Source organism: Lipophrys pholis (assembly GCF_963383615.2).
Source record: "Lipophrys pholis genome assembly, chromosome: 16".
NCBI classification, from domain to species: Eukaryota; Metazoa; Chordata; class Actinopteri; order Blenniiformes; family Blenniidae; genus Lipophrys; species Lipophrys pholis.
In genome coordinates this window covers 2,144,639-2,170,747 of record NC_137634.1, presented here as the reverse complement: position 1 = coordinate 2,170,747, position 26,109 = coordinate 2,144,639, and the positions used below count along the sequence as shown (strand labels likewise).

The 26,109-nt window shown below is 42.8% G+C and overlaps 1 protein-coding gene across 1 annotated transcript in view; it reads right to left on the bottom strand.

The window, feature by feature from the left end:
- Window positions 1-2,374: 2,374 nt before the first annotated feature.
- LOC308121665 (RNA-binding protein Nova-1-like) overlaps window positions 2,375-26,109 on the bottom strand; it is a 34,264-nt gene continuing 10,529 nt past the window's right edge. Inside the window, exons 2-4 of the mRNA XM_080483050.1 lie at window positions 24,126-24,269; window positions 3,823-3,989; window positions 2,375-3,469 (exon numbers count right to left, since the gene is read on the bottom strand). Of these exons, the coding sequence (XP_080339176.1) occupies window positions 2,450-3,469; window positions 3,823-3,989; window positions 24,126-24,269 (1,331 nt within the window). The 3' untranslated portion in view covers window positions 2,375-2,449. The remainder of the gene's footprint in view (window positions 3,470-3,822; window positions 3,990-24,125; window positions 24,270-26,109) is intronic.

Genomic DNA, 26,109 nt, shown 5'->3' with positions numbered 1-26,109 from the left:
CGCTCGCCGCTGCGTTTACCCGGGAAGCTGGTCAGAGACACGGGCTGATGGGGGGGAGGAGGTGTGGAGGAAGTCCGGTGGGAGGTGGAACATACAGGACTGGAGGTTACGGTGCAGCAGGAGAAATGTGACGCAAATAATTTAAATTTAATTAGTCGGCGAATTGAGGTGCAGTGCAACGGTAAACAGGAACTATCACATGATGCCGGTGTGGAAATGCTCTTGCGGAAATATCTCCCACCTGCCAGTATCGGTAGGTCTTTGTATTATGTGACATAGATGTGCACATTAAAATTGTATATATAAATATATATATATATATATATATGTAAATATATATATATATATACATATATATGCTCTCATCCCCAGCGAAACGACAAGACATGCCGTACATGTTGTGTTCTTTAATGTCTCACAGTGCAGTCTTCATTCAGAGACTCAGTGTACTTCAGGGTGAACACTATGGATAGCAGCGCAGAAGGAAGCCAAGGTAAATCTTTAAGCTGGGGAAGATGCTCGACGCGATTAGCCTGCTGGCGCTTCACAAACAACCGCCGAGAAAAGACGACAGTGTGTTATTACGGTGCTCCACGCGAGGCTCGTGAGCTTTTAACTCGATTCAGAACGGACAGGACGCTGTCTGGATGGACTGCAGGATATTCTTCTTTTTTTGTGATTCTCTTTCTTTGTCTGTGTGTGTGCGTGTGTGTGTGCATCTGTGTGTGTGTGTGTGTGTGTGTGTGTGTGTGTGTGTGTGTGTGTGTGTGTGTTGATGCAAATCGAGAAGGACGGCTCACAGACAAAGTGAGCCCGAACTTTCTTTTCAAGTGTCACTCTAGTTTCCCTTTCGTTTCGCATGTGTCTCTTGACTATTTGGTACCCTTAATGTAAAGGCAATAGTTTCTTTGTTCACAGATATTGGTTCATGCAGCTTTTGCTTATCAAAATGCTTTTGTAGTGCTTTGTTCCCTTTACGAACTGAACTGGTTTGACACTGCTTCAAGGTAGCTTTGCGTTATTTCTCGAGAGATACAAACGTCCGACTAAGGAAAAAACAAAACCAAAACACGACGACTTCAGGTAAGATCTGTTGGAGGACGGCCAATTTTTCATAGAAAAAACGAAAGGAGGAGAGAAAGGCCTGCATCGGGCATGAGAATGGACTTGAGATAGATAGTAAGACTGGATTGCTCTTCATCAGGAAATGCTGAAATCAATCATTAGTCATTCGGTGAGAGGCTGGGTCAGATCCAATGGGCTACTGATGGCTGGCGTCGGCTCATAGAAATCAAGCAAAGAGATCCATTGCCGGAGAGCTTCTGATTTCATGGTAAAGGATAGAAACCTAATCCTATAGCACCAAGAAAGGGTTCAACGACAACCTGTTTCTGTGTGTCGGTAGCTGTGACGGAAATATGCAAATATGCTGGAGTGTTTGTGCGTTTGTGGGAGCGTTGTCTACGTGTGTTCATGTAAAATATATTTATACATTCCTGTGTGTCTCCTCTATCCTCTCACATTGATTATTTAACCCCTGAACTAGGCTTGCAAGACAGCAACAGTGAAGTTCAGACTGGGTTTGAGTTATACATTTCTTTCACTGCAACACAATGTTTGATCCCTGTAAATAAAAAATAGCAATAGGCTAATATTGTTTTTACATTCAGATCAACCTGCATTCACAGGTTTAAATAATCTAGTTGTGTTTGAATGAGACCATGTCAATAAATAAAGGATGAAAATAGAAAATACCCAAATTTTGAAACGTCAATTAAGACATGAGCCAGAATTCAACATATGTCAACGGAGATGTGATTTCGCTTGAAGAAATTATACTCAGATTGCTTACCCACAGACTGAGATGACCTCAGGTGCTTGTCATAAAACCTCCCCCCTGTCAACAATGCCAGTATCTGCATTGCACAAAAAGAGCAAGAGGTTTGTAAAACAGCTCTTATTAAGCTGGCTGGAACTTCATCTGACACGCTCAGCTCACCGGGAGCCGACGTATACGCAACTCAAGTTAAAACCAACAAAAAAACCGAAACCAAAACAAGAAAAATTAAGAAGAAGAAAAATAAAATAATAACAGGAGCTATGAGGTTTTGGAGGAGGGTGAACGCCAGTGGCCTCACCCTTAAATCTGCAGCTTGGCAGTGGACCAGTTCAGCTTTACTCTGATCACCTTCATCAAAAGGACTCGACACAAACTTTTAAAAAACATCAGGACTTCAGTCCCTAAAAACACATTCACATATCACACACACTTATCTTGGTTGTCTCCCCCACCTCCTCCTTTGTGATTCTCTCATTTGATACTGAAATATTTAACAGATATTTGGACGTTTCTTTTCTTTTTTCTTTTTTTTTTCTATTCATCCCGACTCTCGGTTCCCATCTATCTCTGTCTTCATCCTTTCCTTCTTTCCTCTTCTTTTTTCCCCGATTAGCCCACCTTTTGTGGGTTGGTAGCTCGCACGCCCTGCTCGTAGGTGATCCGCTGGCTGATCAGATACTGTGCTGCTTGCGTAGCGGCCGGCGACCCTGTTATGGTAACTTTACGGTTCCGAGTACCAGGAATGAACTCTCCTTTTTTGGAGATCTGGATGCGGGCTCCTGTCAGCTCCTGGTACTCTACCAGCGTTTTCCCTCCTTTCCCCAAGATGGCGCCCACTAGATTCTCGGGAACAGCGATCTCAACCACGTCCTTGGCCCCATCTGCCAGCTTCTCGGTCGCCAATAGGGATGAGGCCATCAGTGGGGATGAAGCATTTAGGTAACCGTTGGAAGCGCCGGTGGCGGCTGCTAGAGACCCCAGGGAGAAGCCGCCGAGGCCCGCCGCGGGGTGACCGGCACTGCCGGAGGCGTCACTTGCGTAGGAGGCTAGCAGGTTAGCCGCAGCAGCAGCGGCGGGGTTAGCGCTGGCTGCAACGGCGGCGAGGACCCCCGAAGCGGCCGCGGGGTTCAGGCCCAGGCCCAGGGTATTTGTGTTGTAGCCGTAGCTGGCCAGCGTGTTGAGGGCTGAGGTGATGGCCAGCAGGTCATTGCCGGAGAAACTAGACATGGCGGCGGGGAAGGCACCCATCCCCGTCAATCCGGCCTGACCCAGAAGGCTGGAGGCCGTGGCGGCGGCGGCGGCCGCGTTGGGCAACACCTCAGCCGTGTTGGCGTAGGGGGAGCCGGTGGGGTTGGAGTTGGCCACTGGGCCAGAGACGTTGGAGTAGCTTATATTGAGGCAGCTGCTGCTCTGAGGATCCTCCTGGATCTTCTGCACTATGATTTCCACGGCCTTACGATTCTGCTCGGGCTCCCCGCTAATGGTCACCACTCGCTCCTGCAGGTTGATTCCCTCGGGCTTCTGGGAGAGCTGCACCCAAGCGCCTGACTGCTCCATCACCGCTTTGACTGTGGCTCCACCTTTCCCAATGATCAGCCCTGCTGTGCTATTGGGCACGATCAGTTTGGCCTGCGTGGAAAAAAGAAGAACCGTGGTAGCAAAGAAAGCAGCAATAAGTAAAACTTAACAGTATAAATAGTGAACAGAAAGAAGGCTATGTCTCACTGAGTCACAGTACTGTATACCAGCCCCTGCTTTACTCAGCGATTTGTTAATCCCCAGGGTTTAGGCTGCAGCTGCCGCACTGCTCTGTCTCACTATGAAAGACTGGAGGTAAAAATAACCATATACCCTCACATTTTCCTGACCCGACCAGACTGGGTCATGCCCCACAGAACAAGTGAGAATGGCAACTGATAAACAAGGTGTCCTGGAAGTCAACTGCTCCCACCAGACACCCTCGCGACCCCGCAGACGCTCACCTGTTTGACGCGGTCGGGGTTAACTGTGGTCTGCGGCTGCAGTATGCTGACTGGCTCAGGTTTCTGGGCGCTCTGGGGCATCTCGCGGACTTTCTCCGCAATGAAGTTGTGGACGCCATTGAGCGCTTCGACCGTACCCTGTATCAGACAGACCCGCTCTGTCGTTCCTGCCGTGGGAGAGAAGGAAGAGGACAAACACAGGAAGACGGGTTACTCCTTGACGGGCCCAGAGTGGGGAATTGGCAAGCAGATTTGAGGGATTTACGAGAGGGCCCGCACTAAAACCTAACATTTATATTACGACGTCTTGGCAATGAGGGATGGTCCTTGACATATCACAAAGGAGACCCAATTACTAAGCCATTCCTCGCTTCCTCCATTTACACAATCAACAGAGAAACAGCTGAAAGAGTGAACCGTGCTCAGCAAGCGAGCCATGTGGAGGGAGGGGGGAGGATTCCTCTTCAATGATGTAACACTTTCAGAGCTGTGATACTGAGCCTGTCCTCGCCTTGCAGCTCTAATAGACTAAACACACATTCGTTCTTCCTTTAGGCTTGTTTCTTCGCCCACATCCACGACCCAACCGGCATTCCGTTGCCATGGCAAAAGGGCCGAACCGTGGAAACAGGTGATGCAACAGCGAGTCCTTTATACTCCCTTGCACCATTTTTTTCTTCTTCTGCAAAACACTCTGTCTTTTGTACCAGCCTTCCTGCCTCCCTCTCTTGCAGCGTTAGGCTGCTCTTTGGTCGGGTTTGAAACGTCTCTTGGTCTTCTTAGCCGACACGCGGCTTTGAGCGGTTTCAACAGGCGACGTCACATCGCTCACAATCCTGCCCTCCCTCCACTGGCGCCCGGATCACCGTTAAAGCTAAAGGGGCTAAAGGGCTTGGCTCCGTCCGGTGGGGCAGAATCGTTGACCCAACATGAGCCCGATGCAGCTTTACCCGCTCAGGTCGATTTTCATCATCATCTATGGACTGACCGACCGCAGCTGATATAGTACTTTCTTTACACACTCCAACATAATTTATATAAATATGATCAGTTTTTATAAGGAATCATTTCTATATTTTATATCCTATTTGTACACATGAATTCATTTTAAGGATAGGAAGCTAGTGTGTGTCTCTCTTACACACACACACACACACACACACACACACACACACACACACACACACACACACACACACACACACACACACACACACACACACACACACGCAAATATTAATTATAGTAGTTCTCTGCCATAATTATATCTATATGCCTGCCTTAAACATATAAAAATACATACGTATATTCAAAAAGGAGTGAGTTGAATAACTTCCCTGGCCTTTTGCTATTTCATGAGTAATTAACTGAGAATAGACTTATTTTATATTTATTTTTAGACTTTAACATAGACTTGTAGAGTTTGTAAACAATGTTTATTGATGAGCCATCTACAATAATAACAATATAAAATAAATGATCAGAAAATACATAAATAATACAATTATTCAAATATTAGGCACGGTTTTAATCTTATTTATATTTAGTCTTTAGTCATAATTACAGGAAAGAAAAAAATAAATGTCATTTGAATCAGTGTCTTTTCTTTAGCAACTACTTCCTCAAACTGGAAAGAAATCTTTTACCTTCAGTTACCTACATTGCATTTGAAAATCAGGCTGCACGAAATTAGTTCAACTTGCAATATGCAAAAATGCGTCACTGTCACATGACTTGCGATAAATAAAAACACAGATAACGAATAATGAATAACTATGAGTTTTCCACCCGATTTAGAGCAGTAGAGCTCGACATGCACAGCGTACTAAAGCATTCAGAATTGTATTCTGTATATTGCAAATGTTATCGCAATACCGATAAAATTGCAATGTATCATGTGGCTTTCTTAGAAAGTGCCTGTTTTATCCCAATAACTGAGTGTACCTCAATGTTGGCACTTCTACCGTCACTTAATGTAATACTCAGATTACACCAGTGTGACACACACATCTGCATCTGTCCTCCAGGTCTTGCCAGCCCTCTAGGACGTAATACAATAAATTCTGCAAAAAGCAATCAGAGCCGGACCTGATTGGCTTTGTGCCACAGATATGTTGAATAAGAGATTCACAGAGTCAATAGGTCAGTGTCAACACATCAGGAAAAGCAGTTAAAAAAAAACACTCTAATTAGGTGAAAGATCACCTGAAATGCACTGAACCTTATTCCTACAGATTCCTTGTCCAGTTTAACTGACAAGCACATTATTGCTTCACAACTAGCACATCTGTTCAGAAATACTGTCAGAAATTAAACCAATCCCACAGAAGGATGTCGTCGGTTTCCCGGCGCTCGGGACAGAAGCACATTTGGCGTCTCTGTGTTGTTGTTTCACTGCACCTGCCCGTCACTCTTGAAGTGACAAAGCGACAGACTGAAGCCTGCGAGTACAAACACTTAACCTGCTGCAGATTTCTGTGTCAGCACATTGATTCATCGCAGAGCCCTGCTGCCAACATTTACCCATGATAACACATACACTTTGTTACGTACACAGAGGGAGGAAATTGCTTAAGTAGGAGACGAGACACTTGTGAACCATTGTGAAGTAGAAGTGCTGATTTAGCTTCAGCGCTCAAACAGAGTCTGAAAAATACCAAAGTTGCCTCTTTGAAGGACATTTCTAGCTCGTGCTCTTGTTCTCTGACGTTTCTCTTAAATAAGATTATAGATGTTTGAATGTGTGGCGATGGTTCTGATCCGTCCTCTATAGTTTATATTTCACTTCCAGCCATGTTGCCGCTGTCTCTTCTGCAAGGTCAAGCCTTTATTTATTCTTATTTTCATTACTCATTTGCAAAAAGGACTTCCACTAAGATTTTCTGTCCCATTAATTAGAGATTTAACACAATGAAAATGTCAGGCTACAGTTTTGCTGATCAACACAATGAGTTTACTTATTTATACATCTGCCCTTTCACTGTATTAGCTGGCTAAGAGTTTTATATTCTATTTATGTACATGGCTTGAAATTCCATCCCCTGTGGATCTGCTCCAGCAGATTACAGTTTTTAAACGGTGGGAAATAACCAAAGTTCAAGAAAATCACATTCAGGTTGTATCAGAAATACACCGGCATATAATCACTTCACTTGAGTGACGTGTTTTGGTGTAAAAAGTATATATTATTATTGTTTTTTAAATGGTAGCCTTAATTGAAGAGAACTGTTTCCACAGTTTCACATGTGTATTGATTGGAAAAAAAAATTAAGAATCTCAAACAAAAACAAAAACGAAAGAATGTCACACAAAAAAAGAAAAGCAAATTTATGTTAAACTTTACTCAACTCAACTTTATTTGTATAGTACTTTAAAACAACTACAGAAACCAAAGTGACGTAGATGGTAAAAGTGAAAAACTCACAATGTAGTAATATTCAATTAAAGCACATTTACGTGAAAATGGTACGTAGGTGAAGAATATCAGAACATTTGGATTTTGTTACCAAGAGATAACTAAATTATACAGAGGAGGCTCTCCAGATGTTACGGCGGTATAGTTCTAAACATTTGTTGATCAAATGAAAGATAGTGGCTACGATTTCAAATACCATAAAACATTGCCATACTATGAGAGAAGTGATTTGTGCAAATGAAAGAAAATCGAAATAAATGCCCTGTTTCACCTCGTGGTGGCAGTGTTGTCACTTTTCCGCATTAATTTCCTCCAGAGAACAAGTCACTAATACAGGAAATGGAGCGAGGCCAGTTGCCAATCAAGCAATATCTTAATCACACAAAAAATCCACACGACAGTGTTTTGGAGAATGGATAAACAATTCCCAAAAGTATATCAATAATTTTTACCTCTACTATTATTGCATGTTGGCTGGGGCAGGAAGTTAAATAAAATGGCAAATCCAGAGATTGAAAATAGAAAAAGATAAACAGTGGCTGTTATTTCCCTATTAATTCCAATCAATGTTGTTTAATGTGGATTACACCGGAGGAAATTGCAAAAGGAGATTAATCCTTGTGCATGATTTGCTCTTGCATATGCAGCCTGGATCCAAGCGCAGACACATAAACATAAAATATGAGCCCAGACCCTTAATGTGTGTGCAGCCTAATTACACTGCAGCAGGATGAAAAAAAATAAAAAATCTGCGACTTTCAGTAATTTCACCTTCGTCTGACTTGTTGTAATTTTCTTAGACCGAGCAGCCTGTTTCTTTGCTCCACTCTGATGCAAAAACATCTAAACTAGGCCATCTTAAGTGATGCAACACATCCTTAGGAGACGTTTTGTTCTGAGTCGTCGCGCTCGTTGCTTTATCTTCACTTTGCCAACATTAACTGCTGAGTGAGGAGGTCCCTGCGCTCTGCTTGCTACAGTAATCTCCAGTTTAACATCTCTGCATCTACAAAGGCTTTCAAAGACCGACAGTGCCTCTATCGCAGGTCAGTAGGGCAGTTTGAGCTCAGGCAGAGACCGTGATGTGTGTCTGATGAGACACCATAAAGAGGATATGAAACTCCAAATTCCCCCCCCTCCCCCCTCCCTTATCACCTCCCAAACTGCTTGCATCAGCTACTGCCTTTCCTCTCCCTTTGAGGATGACGGATTTCGTAATAAAAGCTGGGCGCTTTGAGTCACAGTCGGGGTTTAGCTCGTCCGCCTGTTGGCATCTGGGTATAGAAATATGTCAGCGCCCCAGAGAGCGCACAGCTCAGCCTTCAGGTTCCCCCGCCAGCCCGCCGACTCTCAGGTCCTCTGTCTTGATCCTGCAGGAGGAACGTTTCCTGTTCACTGGACAGGCTGCCTGTCTGCGGGGCGTTGATCAGGGAGCAGCGGCCAGACGAGGCAGAGCCTCACCTACTATCACAAAACTACCAAATCATTACAAATATTACTATATACCAGCCTGAGCTCCAGGCCAGGTTTCCATGTACTCGGGTATTTACAAAACAGTGATATTTCTCAGCTATTCTTGCATTTACACATAAACCAGCTACGAGTCGCCGCAAACGATGATTCCTGAAAACTCCAGCCACAGTGAAGATTCAGAAAAACTCTGTGTCTCCGTTTGCATCTAAAGAGGATTCTGATTGGCTATCGTGGCTTCACGTGTCTTGTTACACTGCCCCCTACAGGTCTGGCATGCTCATAGCAGCTCTGAACCCGGTGTATATGCAGGTCCTGGTCAATGAAGATTTTTTGTAAGTGTAGAGGGGGAAATATCAGTTTTTGTAAAAACCTGGGTACCTGTAATCGTGGCCTCAGAATCCAATCATTTTCAAACTAATTTAACAATGACACTGAATCAACCAATCAACTCAAGTTTACCACAGGTGGACTCCAATGAAGCTGCAGAAATATCTCAAGGATGAACCTCAGCTCTATTTTATGCTTCATATATATATATATATATATATACACACACATACATAGCAGCTTTCATAAACAAAAATAGCAAACAAAACAATCAAGAACCAGAAAAAACAAAAGATGATCAGGTCTATCGGATTGGGATGGGGCAAAAGGGGCACCTATAACAGGGTTATGGGATTGATCGTAGGTATAATTAAAAAAAATATAACTATGTCGGTAAATTTAAAATACAAGAAGAGACATTACGAATGTCCACAGTGGAATTGTAAAGGCAATTAAAAGTGTGCAAAGCCACGTCTGTTTCTCCGAGCCGCCACAAATTGAACTTTGTTCTTTGGTCAAATATGTACCTTACTGAGAACTCTGACATGAGATAGGAATTACAATCAGTCAAGCGGGCAGCTGGGTTCATATATATGTAAATCTGACTGTGGGAAAAAAAAATCAGCTTTCGCCTCAATTGTCATGAAACGCACCGAAAGTCACTGGATTTCATGACTCACAAATGTTGGGGGGTGCAAAACTCCCTGATAATGAAATTTCACCGGAGACAGTTCCTGCAACATTTCAGCCAAAATGTCACAACTACTGTTCTGCATCTAAAGCAGGTAGAATTTGCACATTTTAGCCGGATACAGAATGCTGCCAGCCAAGAAGTGAGAGGAACATATGAATGGACAAGTCGATTTTTATTTTTCAATTTTCTTTACTGGCACTGCCAGCAAATGCAGTGAGGTTACTATATAATTGATCCACATGGGAAGACCAGACTGCTGAATATTCTCTATAATCCATCTTTAATCTTTCATCCAACATAGCATCAACGAGGGAGGGGGTCCAGTGGGCTATTGGTGAAGGCGGGGACAAACCCTGGACAGACCGGCAGAGAGACATCCAAGAGTCACATGGATCTGATTAAATACCAACAAAATTGTGTCATTTACTTCTATAAGATTAGACTGGACCTTCCTGATTCGGATGGCTCAGAGGAGCTGCTGTAACTCTGTTAATGATCAGACACTGTTCATATAAACGTCACCGTGCGGTGATTCACCAACTGATGGATGACTGAGACACAAGTGAAAACATCTGATTGACATGTTTAACCTAATCCAAGAGAAGATAGCAGATTGTGGACTGAACAAATCCATCTTCAATACTGCTCCTACTACAATAATGCATGTTGCAAGCGGCCGACGTCCCACCGTTATGGGATCAATCCACTGAAAGGGTCCGGTGAGGTTCTTGGTGCAAATAAACCTGCACGTCAATCTGATCACGTTGATCGTTGCTCATGTAAACGATCGGATCGGCTCTGAGAGAATCCAGTCAGATAGAAAAATGAAGTGACCACGCAAATGCATAAATTTGCACATACTAGAGTCAAAATTGGAGTTCCTGGAAGAAACCTACGCACGGGGAGAACATGCAAACTCCACACAGAGATTTTAAGCTCCAGAGACAATTAGAAACGATGGATGGTAGTTAGACGCTTTGAATTCAATATCAAGCATGATTTAGATTTTAATGAAATATACAACACAACTTTAATCCTTTTTTATACCAATTCTGGTCTTGAAGTTGCAAATAAGGCTAAAATAAAACCCAGTTGAATCCCTCTAATATTGGGGGTCCTGCCTCTGTCAGCCTCTGCATGAGCTCGTCCAAATCCTTCATCTGATTCATCCACGCTGCGAACAAGTCACACATGAAGCATCACCCGTAATTACTATCATCACATCAGCAGATTTTTTTAAGTAATTATTCACACTACAAATTGAGCTGAAAGGTTTTTTTTTTTTTTTTCCCTTCTTTTTGTTAGAAATCTCAGTGGTAATTATTTCCATGGTGTCACGTTGTTGCCATATGGCTTCTCCAGCAACGTAAACACCGAGTTGAAGTGCACCGATCATTAGAAGTGTTTTATGTACGCGCACTAAACCAGAAAACACAACTCCTGGAAAGCGTTCGCATTACATCACACTGAGCAAAATATCCTGTCAGGCCTTGTGGTGAGAAAATAAAATAAAATAAAAAAACACACCACTCATATCAGAGGCTTTTTGGGCTTTTTGTCCAGAGAAACGAGTCATTAAATTACCGCCTGATTTGTTTTATGTACCTGGTGCTAACAAGCTGTAAGACAAGGAAAGCCTCTTACTGGAGAACTGTAACTGTGGGCACAAATGGGATTCTGTTGGACCTTCTGGAGTAACAGATAGTGAAATTTAGGCCTGCAGTAATGGAGGCCCTCCTGTCTGTGTAGCATTAAAAAATAAAAAAATGTTTTTTTTTACTGTTACAGTAAGACAGTAAAGTCTCTTTGAGCTAACTTCACAGACTGCAGTTGTCAGAAGTGAAACACAATCTTTGGTCAAACAGTATAATTTTAAGGCTTTAACAGGATCAGCTTATCTATAAGAAGTGACAGGCTACTTTAAATCAGGCAGCATGTTATCTTGAAGCCACGAGGAAAGCTTTCCGAGGATACTGGGACCCGTTTGCCCGTCTGTAGAAATGCTGAATGACATCTGTTAATGCTGCGGTACAACCCAAATAAAAACAATCCTGTAATAATAAAGCAAACTATCCTGTATTATAATGTATTATCCTCCAACATATCAGATCTTATCAATCATATCGTATAACATTGTTATGATGGAAGGTATTATATCGATCTTCCTAAATCATGTCTGATGGTCAATTATGTGATTGTTAAAACAGTAAAAGGCCAAAACTAATGCAGTCAAAGTTTCTGACCTCTGTCACCTTGGTGGCTTTATACATCTTATAAAACACCTAAATACATATCATATCATATCATATAATATATGATTTGTTGATAAATTTCAATAAAACATCCAAAAATAAATGCGCAGTACTTTCTGACTCTTGCTCTTCAAGACTTTCATCAGACTTTTACAAACCATTAACCAATAAGTGGTTGATTACCAACGTCTGCAAAATAAATAATGGGATTTGTAAAAGCATGCAAATTAGTGTCAACACAAATATATCACATCGTATCACACTACATAATACTACACCACATTGTATATAGTATATAATTTCATATCGTACAATATCATATACTGTAAAATATATCATACCATATTGTACCGTGTTAGATGTCATATTGTATAGGATAATATCGCATTATGTCATATCATATTATCTTGTATTTATCATATCAATGTCCTGTACTGTGTCATGTCATGTCAGTTTCACACACAAAAAAATCACAACATGTCTCATCGAACTGCATCATATCACATAATATATCATTCTATATTAATAATTTATCATATCAAACTATATGGCATCACATTGCATGACTTGATTGAATCACATCACCTGCATTAATATAAAAAATTCACACGCTGCATTACTGCTCATGTCATGTTGCATTAGACGTTTCTGACTTTATTGAAGAAAATACTAAAATGTGTTAATGATCTTCTACTTGGTAACAAGCCCTATTAATACAGTTACAGATCCTCAGATTCACAGAATGTCACTGTCGTAATGTTCCTTAAAGAACTTTCATTGGAACTATTTTCAGAGGCGGATCAATAAAAATCCTCGTCCCTGCATGAATTACAGCCGCTGGTGCACGTCAGATTCAGTCTGCGTGTGATTTGGGATAATTGGGAGATGTGTGGGGTTCGGAGATCATTCTTTAGGAGGAATCGTGATAATAAGCGAATAAGTGGTGTTTAAACTGAGACTGTGACGGACTGCGCTGGTAAAGAACGATCGATACGACGCTACGTGAGAAAGCTACGCCAAACCAAGAAAATGTACGTAACGTATTCAGGGCGGCTCCAAGGACATTTTGTGACAGAAGCAAAAAAAGAAGATGGAGTTAAGAAGAAAAAAAAATGCCTGTACTGCAATTTAAGTCACAGTTATTGATCCCCATTGGTGCATGTCATGTATAATTTCCCGTTACTCCTAAAGTGGTGGCGCAGAACATTCATTTCTGCTTAATCTCGCTAAAAAGTGCACTGTCAACATCAGAGACAGCTTGTACCTGACTGGCAGTTATAATATCACAACCAAGCTCGCACTAATTAGAAGCCAATCAAGCATCTTTTTTTTTTTTTTTTTTTCCAGCAGAAATGCTTTGAATTGCAATGCTAACTATACTAAAACTGACTTAAGAGGAGAAAGATTACAAGTAAAAATGTTGTGGCGCTGAAAGCCGCTCAAGCGCACGAAGGCGAGAAAATCAGCCAGCGACACGTCGCCGGCGCCGGACTTCTAGGATTTCCTGCTGCAAACCGAATGCTAAATGAAGAAGCCGTGACCACGGGGAATTACATGACTGAGTTATCAAATGGCCAACGACCTGCAGGGTTGTGAGCCCTTAAAGTGACAAGCGTGGCTGATAATGTGACCGCTGGCTATTGAAGGGTCGAGGTTACGCTCACATTTGCGTTGCCGTTCCCTGGCTGTGAGCAAAGTTTGCAACTTTGGAACGTTTTCCTCGTAATCCACGACGGCAACAGGCTCCGAGTAGGAACTTGAGCCCCTGGTGAGCTTCCATTCGAGGTGCATCAGGCCCACTTCTTAAGAGTAATACATTTCCTGTTCTCATTTCATTTTGGAAGTAAATAATAAAATAGATCATAGGTCCATATAATTAATACCACCTGTGTGGATTCCTCATATATATAATTATTCAGCATTATGGAAAGGAAATTCCTCTTCTCTGCTTCAGCATTTGAACGCACCAGGATGACTCACAGAGTTACGAACCAATCAGAGGCCGCCTTTCAAAACGTATAAACCACATGGTATCAATTGACCAATCACGTTGCTCGTTACTGGGCGTAATACTAAACAGGAAGTCAGTTGCGAGTTGTGTACACGACACGAAACTTCGATATATTTCAGTGAAAAAAGATGATTTCAGACAAAATCAGACGGTGACATGTAGTGATGGTCATTATAAACATATTTTTGAAGCTTTGAGCAAAACGTCCACTATTATCTCGTCCGTCTTTTCCGAAAATTGAGCGTCCAAATGACGGCTGGACGGCTCGCTGCCTGAAACTATGTCCGTCGGACAAATCAGTAGTAATCCTGACGATTTGCTCGTCTCTAGTTTGAGCTGCTTTGAGACTTTGGAAGAGGACTGAGACACATTACTGGCCCATAGGGATGGGCAAAACATTTATTTAATCTATTTAGCAAATTTGTAGCTAAAACTATTTTTAATTTGCAAATTCAAGTTCCCCCCCCCACCCCCACCCCCCACAGTTTTTGTGGCATTTTTCGTGTTCCGTTCTACCGTTCATTCCTTGTGGGTTTCCATAGCTGCTGTTGCACTTTGGCTTAAACCTGGTTAAAGCTTGAATTTGTTGAATGACTGAGCCTCGTTTACTTTTTATGTTGGGATTGTTCATATGCATTTTAACGCTGAGGACAATCACAGCAATAAAGTTGCACTTTTGACAATATATTTGTTGTCTGTTTTTTGAGTGCATTGAGAAAAATGTTTTTTTTTTCAAATTTAATCGAAACTCAAGTTTTTCTTTAAAAAAATCATCGATTTTTTTTCAGGCCATATTGCCCACCCCCAGTGGTCCACTCAGTCCTCCACAACTCTAAGTGTCAACTACTGAATAATGAATTTAATTGTATCACAGAACTAAAGCATACAGTATACTAAAGATTTAAATGACTGGTATGGGTCAGTTGTAATGATGTGCATTAACTTTAATCGGGGTGTACTTTGAAAGAGGGTTTCTAAAAATGCTCCGTTAACCTACAAAACACGTAATATCAATGGGAACGTTAAATGTAAATGACGTGTAACCATAGAGACGAGACCATGACGATGTGCCGATGCTCAGGAGTCCAGTTCAACGTAAAACCTGCTGCTGGACAACTAGAAGACGGATAAATATCCAGTATTGTTGCCTGAGCTGGTGCTGGAACCACCTGTTAGATGTCAGGTACTTCAGAGTATTGAAGAACTGTGAACACTGTGAAAAATTATCTGAAAGGATGCACTCATTACCCTTTGACCCCCAGACTCTACCCTGGCTGAAACACTGCCCCCTCTGGTGAAAAGCACGAACTACATCCTGCTAATACAGTAACTCCGATCATGCATAAATCTAAATATCCAACGACACAATCTTCCATTATAGTTTCAACAGCTGATGAAGATGTGATCATTTGCAGCTCTCTTGACTAACTGTGATCACTGACATCAGTTTATATTAGTTTTTATGCAGTTGCTCCTATTGTGAGATTAGCATTTGTCTCATCCCATCTCGTAGCTCACCCGACACACACACACACACACACACACACACACACACACACACACACACACACACACACACACACACACACACACACACACACACACACACACACAGGATTTTTTCGCTTTTTCACTCAGACGGTCAGACCTGAGTAAACATTTATTGCTTTATCCTGTTGGATCAGCAGAAAAGTTTGCTTCCAGCTGATATTGATATTAATTTCAAATAAAATAGAAGAGCACAGCCAACAAACACAGTTTCCCCCCGAGCTAGTTTCCCATCATTTCAGGCAGTTTCTCGACCACAATAACTGGATCTTGAAGCAGAAACGAGGCGGTTGACAGTCGCTCTGAGTGAAGCAGTCACTGGTGATCGGTGCACCAGCAGGACGTCAGTGACTGCTGATCACTGCTGCGCAGCTTTTAGCTGCAACCGACATCAGCCTGCAGATCTCATCACTTACTAACAGTGAGAGTACTTAGAGGAGACGGGTCGGCCATTCTTCTCTGCAGCTTTACAAGTTAGTAATGCATGATTTCTCCTATCTAAACCAAAGCCAAACTCCTTGTGATGGCAATGTGATGGTAATTTCATATTATTATTATTGACAATCCCTGAGGAAAGCTGTTGGAATGGACTTTAAATCAGGTGATGTGTGCCCGTCTCATTAAATACGGCAGTTTCTCTATTGCTGTGTGTTGCGGCGATACGTTGCACGCTGCAGTTCCAATCACAAGCATGAAAAATGAATGTAAAACATGTCTTTTGTTCAGCTACACCCGTGTAACATTTTCTTATATAGCAAGCAGGACAATATTCTCCTTCCAGCCGCCATCGTTTTATATACTTACACTTACATATAATAACTTGGTACTTTATGGATTTAGTAGTTAGGATACAGAAGAATGATCCAGATCAAAATGTAATCTCTTCTGCCTTGGTACAAAGCCAATCAGACTATTAAATAAATTTTTTTTAATGATTATCATTATTTTAAATAAAGTAATAATTTTCAGATGTAATCAACAGTCTGACATTTCTTCTGGATCCAAAATATGATCCAGATGTCACCTGAAATTAAATCACTTCTTCCTTCGTGTATCATCTGTTTCCTCGAACTCATTCAATAAGCTATAACATTAACAAACCGGCCAATCGCAGTGCTGGCGGAGGCAAATGATGATCTTTTTATTCTATTCTTTTCACCTGCACACGACACACATCCCTACAGCCATCTTTCACCATTTAACCTTAAATACAAGCTGCAACAAGAGGAGAAATCTGACGAAGTCTGGAATGAAACAGGGAATCCTTAATTCACAGCAGCAACGACTGAGCGGAACAGTGTGTAGCAGCTCTTCATGACGAGAGCCGGCCTGTTACACACATGAATGTGGGAAAGTTTGAAGCCCCCGAGCCTGACGTCATCGAGTGAAGCTGCAGTGCAGCTCCAAAACACCCAGACGGTTTTATTTCACCGTCTTCCTGAGGGCAGCGCCTCCCTTCGCACTCCGAGGAGCAGAGGTGTTTTCCAGCGCGGCGTCACTGATTGATGCTTCACATGATGGAAAACATGACATCACAACGGCCTCGCGGTGCAAAGTAACAGGATACGCCTGGCTGGAAGCCAGCGTGCACGACGCGAAGGCTTTGTGAAGTCCGACTTCGAATGCTGAACTCCCACGGCTGCTGAAATATGCGGATGCGTGTAAGTGGGTGTGTATGTAGGCGTGCATGTGCGAGTGGATGAAGCAGCAGCGCAAAACCAGATAATGAAGAGGAGAAGGGGAAAAAAAACAAAAACAAAAAACAACAACAAAAAAAACATCAGTGCCCGAATGTGAGGAAGCAGGCACGCAAACAAAATGTTGATAGGAGTGTGATGTCATCTTATCCGGCTCCAACTCTCACAACTACCCGAGAAAAGGGCGAGAGGAGGAGGACGACGCAGGAAACTTGGCGTGAGCGGAGCAGCCCGAGTGCAGCGGGGAGAAGGGTCACGTCCACAGAGAGAGATTGAAACAGGCTATTTCTGGGCCTCCCCAACCCCCCCCCCCCCCCACACACACACACACACACTCTCATACAATCATGTATCATCCACACCCTTCACTATCTCCGCTCATCCATCTCAGTCTGTACACACAGCAGGGCCCGGCTGCAGAGCCCCCCCCCCCCCCCCCCCCCCCCCCCCCCCCCCCCCCCCCCACACACACACACACACAAGACCTCCCAATCTACAGCCTCACGTCTGCCGCTGACGGACAGCCGATGTTTCGGACTGCGGAAGAAAATGGCTGCGTCGCTTTCTGTTTTCAATTGTTTGTGCTCCACTGCAAAAAGAAAAAAAGCCGAGAGTGAGATGCAACACCTTAAATCTAACCGCGCTGTGCGTGTATTTCCTCCGACAGGCTGTTTTCGTGTCAGAGCATTCCACTTATTCCCAGTGTTTTGGTTCTTAATGATCCTAATTAGGTATTAAAAGCAATTACAGGGATTTTATTACTAGTCTTGAGGTTGTTAATGCTTGTGACTAGCTCTGCTGCAGTAATATCAACACTGACTGCTGCTTTTATGGCGTAAGGATGTTTTAAATTCCGTTTCTTCCCTGTGACACACAGTCGGGTCCCAACCCTTTAAGAGAGAAGGTTCTTATAAAAGAAGAAACACAAGCGGAAGGAATCTAACTTTTTGCTTTAACCTTGACAATCAATGACCTTCAGGATTTGGTTTGTCTCAGTAAAAGCCTCGGGATGTTCCTTTAAGCACTTACATCACATTTCTACTTCGACTTAAACATTTATTTTAATGAGCATGACTCATTTGAAAGGAAAATGAAGTCAAAAGTTTACAAATTACTGTTAAAAAAAAAAGTTAAATATCATAGGTTGATAAAGTATGTTTTCTAATCGAGCTAAATTGCTCGTTAGAAAGGTGAGGTCAGAGTGCAGGGTGACACAAAATATAACTGTACTGTAATCTATACTCAAAACTAAATATTTACAAATACAGATTTGTTTATTTATTTAATATTAAGACAAGAATATCGCAAATTAGTTTTGAGTGTAGATTCAAGGTTTTATTGATCGTGTGTGTGTGTGTGTGTGTGTGTGTGTGTGTGTGTGTGTGTGTGTGTGTGTGTGTGTGTGTGTGTGTTTAATATTTAGCTGACCCCGGGGGTCAGAGCGATGCCTTTTCCCAGCATATCTTTTTTTTTTTTGTGATTTTTGATCAGGAATTATGATTTAAAAAAGGGGGAATATAAAAAAAAGAATTTTTGCTTTTCAAAATACACACAAATATGTGAAGTGTAGAGAAATATTCAGTTCTTTTTAAAATCAAGAAATAACTTTTAGTGGAAGGATTAAGTTGTAACGGCCAGACTGTATAAAAACTCATGCTTAGGAATCCTGTTACGAACGATTTATAGTGAAAAACATTAAAAAGTCTGACATCCGGCCAAAAATTCCGACTTGATATTAGACAAGTTTGCGTTGGCGACTAGTGGGACGGAATTCATTCCACCTTCATCCCAATTTATTTTTTGTTTTTTAAACCTAATATGATGGAGGTCAGGAAACAAACCCATAAATTTGCCAAATTCGAAATATGTCAGGAATTTAAAAGGGATGTAGCTGATAAATTTAACGTACCAAACTTAGAAGTTCACCTCTAAACTTGTGAATGTTTTCCAGTCTTCATCAAGTTGCCCACGCTCAGGAGCAGCGGGCTTTTAGCCTCGACTAAGAGGAAACATCACTCCGCCATTGTGCGGCGTGTACAGTAGCAGCCGCCTCACTTTACTGGTGTGGTTCCAGAGCAACCGCCCAATCAGACGGCTGCCAGCAACCCTCTCCCTGAACTCCTCTTCTCACTCATCATGGTAACGAGCAGGGGGATGGGCAGAGCAGGTGGTGGCCTATGGACACATCCACGGCGCGAAGCAGAAAATAAGGACAAGTATCTGCGCAGGTTATTTGTTCCCGTGCCAATAAAGTAGCTGCAATTCATTTCCCAGAGACGCAGCCGTTTTCAAGCTGTGCCCTGTGAACACGCATCCTTTCATCACAGTGAACGGAAACATGGTGGGAGGAAAAAGAAATGTTTTGCTCACACATCCCCCCCCCTTCCAGGCTGCGTAATTCATCCCCTGCCTCAGTCAGGCCAATATATCACATGTAACTCCTATAGGAAGAAGCCCAGTCGTGGTTCTTCCTATAGGAGGAATGGCGTGGCCGTTTGAAGTCGACACTACAGACGACCCGACTCAGAGCCGCCGTGGCGCTGGAGAATTGTATTGTGAATCCTGTCGTCTTCTCTCACGGTGGTTGGAGTTGCTGCCGCGGGCAATCAGAAAACTGTCTGCGGAGTCGAGAACCCGACAGCGTCTGGACTCTTTCCCGCATCCCGTGCTACAAACCACTGCTACCTACTTCCCACCCGAAAGCATCATTTCATGCTCTGAGCACACGCGTGTGAAAACTATACCGCTACGCCGGCATCATTTGCTCTCGTCGCTTGAACAACATCTGGCGCTAATAAGCAGCTCAGCGCCTGTTATTTCTCCTCTGAGGCATGAAGGACGAACGCCGTGGTCCGCTTCCTCCGACGCTTCACTTTTGGGAGGACGAGGCGGGTCGGCGCTGACCTCTGTATGATAGGGGTCGCCGTACCGCACGAGCATCTTGGCCCCTGCGTTGCCAGGTTTGGGGCGACGCCTCAGGAAGCGATTCAACGTTGAAAGGAGGAGATTGAAAGTGAAAATGGCGGCACCGTGTCGCCGGCACAATCTCAGGTCAACATGTGATCTTCCTGCCGAGCGTTGCAATGATAATATGCTTTACGATGAATACAAGCACCTAATTACATGACGGGAATGTCTTTGTGCTTCGTCCTCTCCAGTAATACCAGTGCTCTTTCTCTTGCCCTTCATTGACACAATGCATGTCTTTGATTGACTCGACATGTTGACACACAGAGCATGAATACGCACTGCGTGGAAATATCATGTATTGGAGTTTAGTCATGCACATTCAGATATGGATTTTCCTATTCCGGTGACGTAAATGTACAATATACTGTGCAGCCTTCATCCTTTTCTTTTTCAGACTGAGATGAGTGCAATCTGTAAATTAAATTACAATAATTGTAATAATTGTGCCGGTCATGGTCGTCAGTATCGTTGTGATGTATAAGAACAGACGTGTCAAATTTATAAAACAATTTTAAGAAAACTGCAGCATTTATCAGTCTACTTTCATATAAATTTCTTACTAAGTAATGACAAATAAATTCCTCATAGAAGGTACGCTGCCAAATATGTAAAACAATTATTATCATTACTGAAACTTGGTTAAAACCTAATAAATCGTTCAACGGTGTATTGAAAAGTTGTAAAACTTTCAGATTTTCAATTTAAGAATTGTGCTGATGTGATAAACACAGAAAAGCTTATGTGTCTAATTGGCATGAATATTATTCATCCTCAACTTATTACATTTAATAATGCAGATTTATCACAAATCACATGATGCAGACTTTTGGTAAAATAGAAATACGACCACAACTCAAACTTCAAGCACAAGTCGGACTTTTTTTGTTTCAGGAACGTCGTCAACTCCGACTGATGCTGGACTGAATTCATCATCGTTATCACGTCAAAACAATAGGAAATTATGAAGCCGTTAAATATCAAGCTGAGCCCTTTCACTTTATCTCACCACTTCTGTTGAACAGGAAAACTACTGCATAGAGCCAAACACGTCACCAAAGTAAAACTTTCTAAATCAGACGATTTCACAGTAATACATGAAAAATCATTTGTTCTTCCGAGTTGAAAGGCTGATTCAAAGTTCCGAAAAGAAAACTGCACAAACTGCATGGCGGGTCATCGAAGCTGTGAACTCTTTGTGGTCATAACATGATAGATAATGATAAATAATCAACTCATCCTGTTGCATTCTAGGTTTGATGTGCACAAGAGCAGACGTCTCATTGACGACAATATTTCAGCAGGAATAGAAATGATATCCGGTACTTTATATATATGATGTACTGAATAACAATAAATACTGAAATCTAATTTATGTAACCAGATGAAAATATTGCTCATACCACACATCCTAATTAAAAAAACACAAAAAGACAGCGGTCATCCATAACATTATGACCTAATATCGTATAGATCATCCTTCTGCTACATAAACACAATGAACTGAGCAGCACAGCCACAGTTTGATCCACAGTAACTCGTCTGTTAGATCTTCCCACACAGACCAGGCTTCACTCCTAATGTGTTTCGATGAGACTTGGCCATCAATGACCCGGTTATCAGGTCACTCTGACCACTCCCGATCCGAGGAAACTCTGACACCACAGACCAGGAACGCCACACACTCCCCGAGACGCTCCGGCCCAGTCACCCTTCTCAAGCTCACGCCTCCTATATCCCTTCCTCTACCAAGTATAAAGACCAAAAGAATAATCGTTTCTCTGCTTAATGGTTATATTGTTGTGGCTGATGATCTTTTGCACTTTCATATTTGAGTTCAGTTCGATGGTGCGGCAGTTCAGTTGTCCACCCACAATCCATCAAACTTGTAACATGTTTTAAAATCTCGAGAATGATTAACACATATTGAGTAATATATTTCAGAGGAGGATAGTTTAGCAAATTAAAGCCAGTGAAAATCCATAATCTGAGAGTTCTTTAACCAACCAAATCCAAGGACGTAAACCAAGAGGAACATGCGTTTTGTACCAGTGAGCATGCAGTTTACCTGACGCGTCACGTCATTATTAGGTGGTGGTTTACGTCACTACGTCATATTGTTATGGCTGCTCGGCGTACGAGTCAGTCCAAGTCTACATGCCGAACGATCTTCAGGGAAAACGTCACACAGAATCATCTACAGTCAACAGAAAAGATTTCTGTGGAGCCGTCAGATGTTTCCTCTCTGTATTTCTAAAGCCACACGGAGGTAATCTTACAAATAAGAACAGTCCAAGCTGGAAAGCAGCGCCTCAAAGCGCGCTCCATCCACATGCGTGTATAGTCCCTCAAGGACATAAAGATAATTAGGCTCAAAGTGTTTATGATTGCCGCGTGATTAAAATGGACCGCAATTATTCCCGGTGAACCAAATGAAGGGGAAAAATCGAACAACTGCCGCCCAGCGAAGTGCAGCTCCTTCAGGAGGCGATGAGCCCGTCAACGCCCCTCGTGGAGCGGCGAGAAGGTGGAGCCTGGAGCCGCCGGGTGGAATGAGCCACCCCCTCAGTCTACATGTTAAAGAAGTACAGTTCACATCAAAACCAGAACATCATGATCTGAGCTGCTCCGTGAGGCCGTTCGTCAAAATGGAGTTTTTTTTTTTTTTTAGGTGAATCAGTTTTTGGCCCCCAGATCTCTGAATAGCAGATCGACCGTACATCAAGACCCGAGTAACCACACTGTCTGACGTTCCACGAATAGTGAGAAACACTATTGACGTTACGTTAAGATATTTCTGTTTCTGAGGAATACCAAAAGCTTCAGGACATGAGTTAGTTACAATGCCTGGTTTCTCTTCAGACAAAAATAAATACATCACAATTGGTTTTGATGGAAAAAGAGAGAAAAAAGAGCCGATCCACACTGCGACTGGAAGCTTCTTATTTCTTGGTTCCTACTGTGTTTGTGTCGATAAGTAATGTACATGTTTGAATGAAGCCCATATTTTAAACTCTAGATCGGCCCACAGCCACATATTCTGCAAATAAATAACTGAATGACAGACTTTTTTGCACATTTGAACAAGTTACCAATTGAAATGACTTTAAATTACAGCCTTGCCAAGTTTAACTCAAGGTAAATCTATTAGATGTATGCATTTAGATTAAGAGCAGAGAGATACCATGAGTCCCGTTCATTGATTTAGCTGCAATTTTCCTCATAAATCCTCGGACTGAATGCGCTCGTTCACAACATGGCTGTCGGGGAATTGGAATGACATTTCTTCCACCCTCTCAGTGATCCGGGCTGCAGATGCTTTACTAAATATCTTGGATTTTGGGCTGTGCCATGTTCAGCCATGTTCACCAAACACCTACAAGACGATATTCTCAATGTCACAAATTCCATTCAGCATTTTTCTCAGTGATCGAATATATTCACCTAGCACGAAGCAATATCCAATACAACGCAGTACGCCGTAATACAATACATTAACAAGACACGTGGAGAACCTTCAACGGACAAAATGCAGGAACATTTTTCTGCAGTCCACTGATGGACGATTCATCGTCTGAGTGACATTCAGATCTTGTCACTGAGCCTGATCAGTTTCCACTCCCCTTCACATACGAAGCGTCCACACCTGCATTTCTCAGTAATTGTCCCAGAGGACCGTTAACAGAAAACACATTTTAACGTGAATGCTTGACGGTAGCTCTATTCACTGTCCCAGAGCTCATTTTACTCCATTCCAGGAAAAGGTGACGCCTTGATCACTGACTGTTGCTAAACCAAATTTCATGAGAGAACTACTTCAACTGTCCATGAGAACACGGCCACAAATGGAAGTGAAACTCGTTTCACTCAACAAGAGAATAATGCTCGTTTGTTTTAATTTCTAGGAGCTCGTGCTTACCTGGGTAGAAGTCTTTGGATTTGGACAGCTTGATAGTGGCACCCGTCTCTTTCTGTAGTTGTACGATGGTCTGGCCGCCCTTGCCAATTATAGAGCCGGCTGCATAGCTGGGGATCAGCACCTTCAGGAAGTACTCACCCTCCTCTGGTGGGGCAAACACACAAAGTGGGAAAGGGTCATAAGGCAGTTCTGCACGTCATCATACACACCAGACTAGCGCCCGACACCCAGAACAATGGGCAGCCCAAGTCACAATGGGAATGTTTAGTGTCGATGTACTGCTGGAAAAGCAATAATATCCGTTCAAATGTCTGTGTTTTTCTAGAGAAGGGGAGATAGTGTGAGTCCATAGCGTTCAGTGGATCCACATTTTCTCAGACACTGGTGACACGTTCTGTGTCCTGTCCCAGATTCTGGTAGAGTAAATGATGACCTCCTTTCCAGTTTGCAGAGGTCTAATTTTAACTGTTTTCAAGGAGTTTTAGCAACCTCAGACTAAATACAAAAGCTAAGCTCAGTGGTAATAAAAAGCGAAGCAGGAGTAAATTCTTCCACATGAATGTGATAAGAGAAAGTTTACACTCAGAGGACCAACACACAAACTCATTAGTCATGCTGTTCATGGATGCCAATGCAGAGAGAGCCTTAGTAATTACCAGACGTGTGGAGAACATATGGGAACCAATCCCACAGATTTGTTCGAAGGGTTCAAAGCCAAGACGGTCTAAATCTCCTCCATTTTGGAAGGGGCTTCGGTGGTTTACAGGGGCTTGTAGCTGTCGCTGATTGACAGCAGGTCAGTTTAGAAGAAATATGTTGCCGAGCACAATTCTCCCTTTAAGCTGGCAACTTCTTTTCCCTGCAATTCCAATTAGAATTTAATCAATGGTAAAGACCACATCGCAATCAAGTAAAAAGCAACCGGGCACATAGCAAGCATGGACCCAGATACAATTAAATAACCTGCCAAGACGGCATCACAAATACTATATTTATAGACACGTAGTGGTTCGGTTTACTCAACGTCCTCGGTCTACGGACAGAATCATGGCAAACACTCTGATACAGACGCATACTTAAAGCGCTGATACAAATAATCTCCTCTGCAAGCTCCGTCGGATGCAATGACGTCATGTTCGACTCTGTCCAGCTGCCTTGCAGGTGACGTCACTGGGGTGATAAGGTATGGGGATGCTGAGACGAGACTTCTACGTTTCTCGAACGTGACGTGATTCAGGTTTTGGTTTGATCAGAGCCGCAGGGTCTGGATGCATGTCACTACATCCTGTCGTGGAGGGTATCAGACTGGTGGAGGAGGCGGGGTGTAGCTCGGCGGAGGTGGATGAATAGACAGAGATGTGGACGGATGGGTTGATGGGTCGCTGGATGATGGTGGACCCCCCCCCTGCACCGAGACCCACCTGTTGCCTCCGTGATGCATTCATTAAAGGGAGACGTGAATGAACATGGCACTGTGACATCAAGGAATTTCACACCCTGAGTTTCTTCTCCTTATTGCATTAATATGCCCTCATGTTTCATTCAACCACAAGCGTGTTTTCATACATGCCCCCCCCCCCGACAGATATGCAGACAATGATTGTCGATGCAATATGTCTTTTGATTAGGATTAATTAGCCACGCACTCAGGTGGGGGGGATTGGAAAACTGCACACATGGACGTCATCAAAAAACTCGTAAAACTGAGCTGCCGGTCATTCTATCGTAAAACAAGAGAAACTGAGGGTAAATCTCTTCCCAGAACTCGCTCCTTTCCTCATCGTTTGGCGCTTGGATTTTTGTGCTACAAGGCAGTCGGCTTCCAGTTTCCTCACAACCAACAACAATAAATGACCTTGGTGGGAAAAGAAATAACGATCATTCACGACCGACTAAAGCTTTTGAGCCCTCGCTCTGTGATGGTGAGATATCTGACACGGTCAAGAATTCTCATTTACAGGCTCGCAGGATCTGAACATCCAAA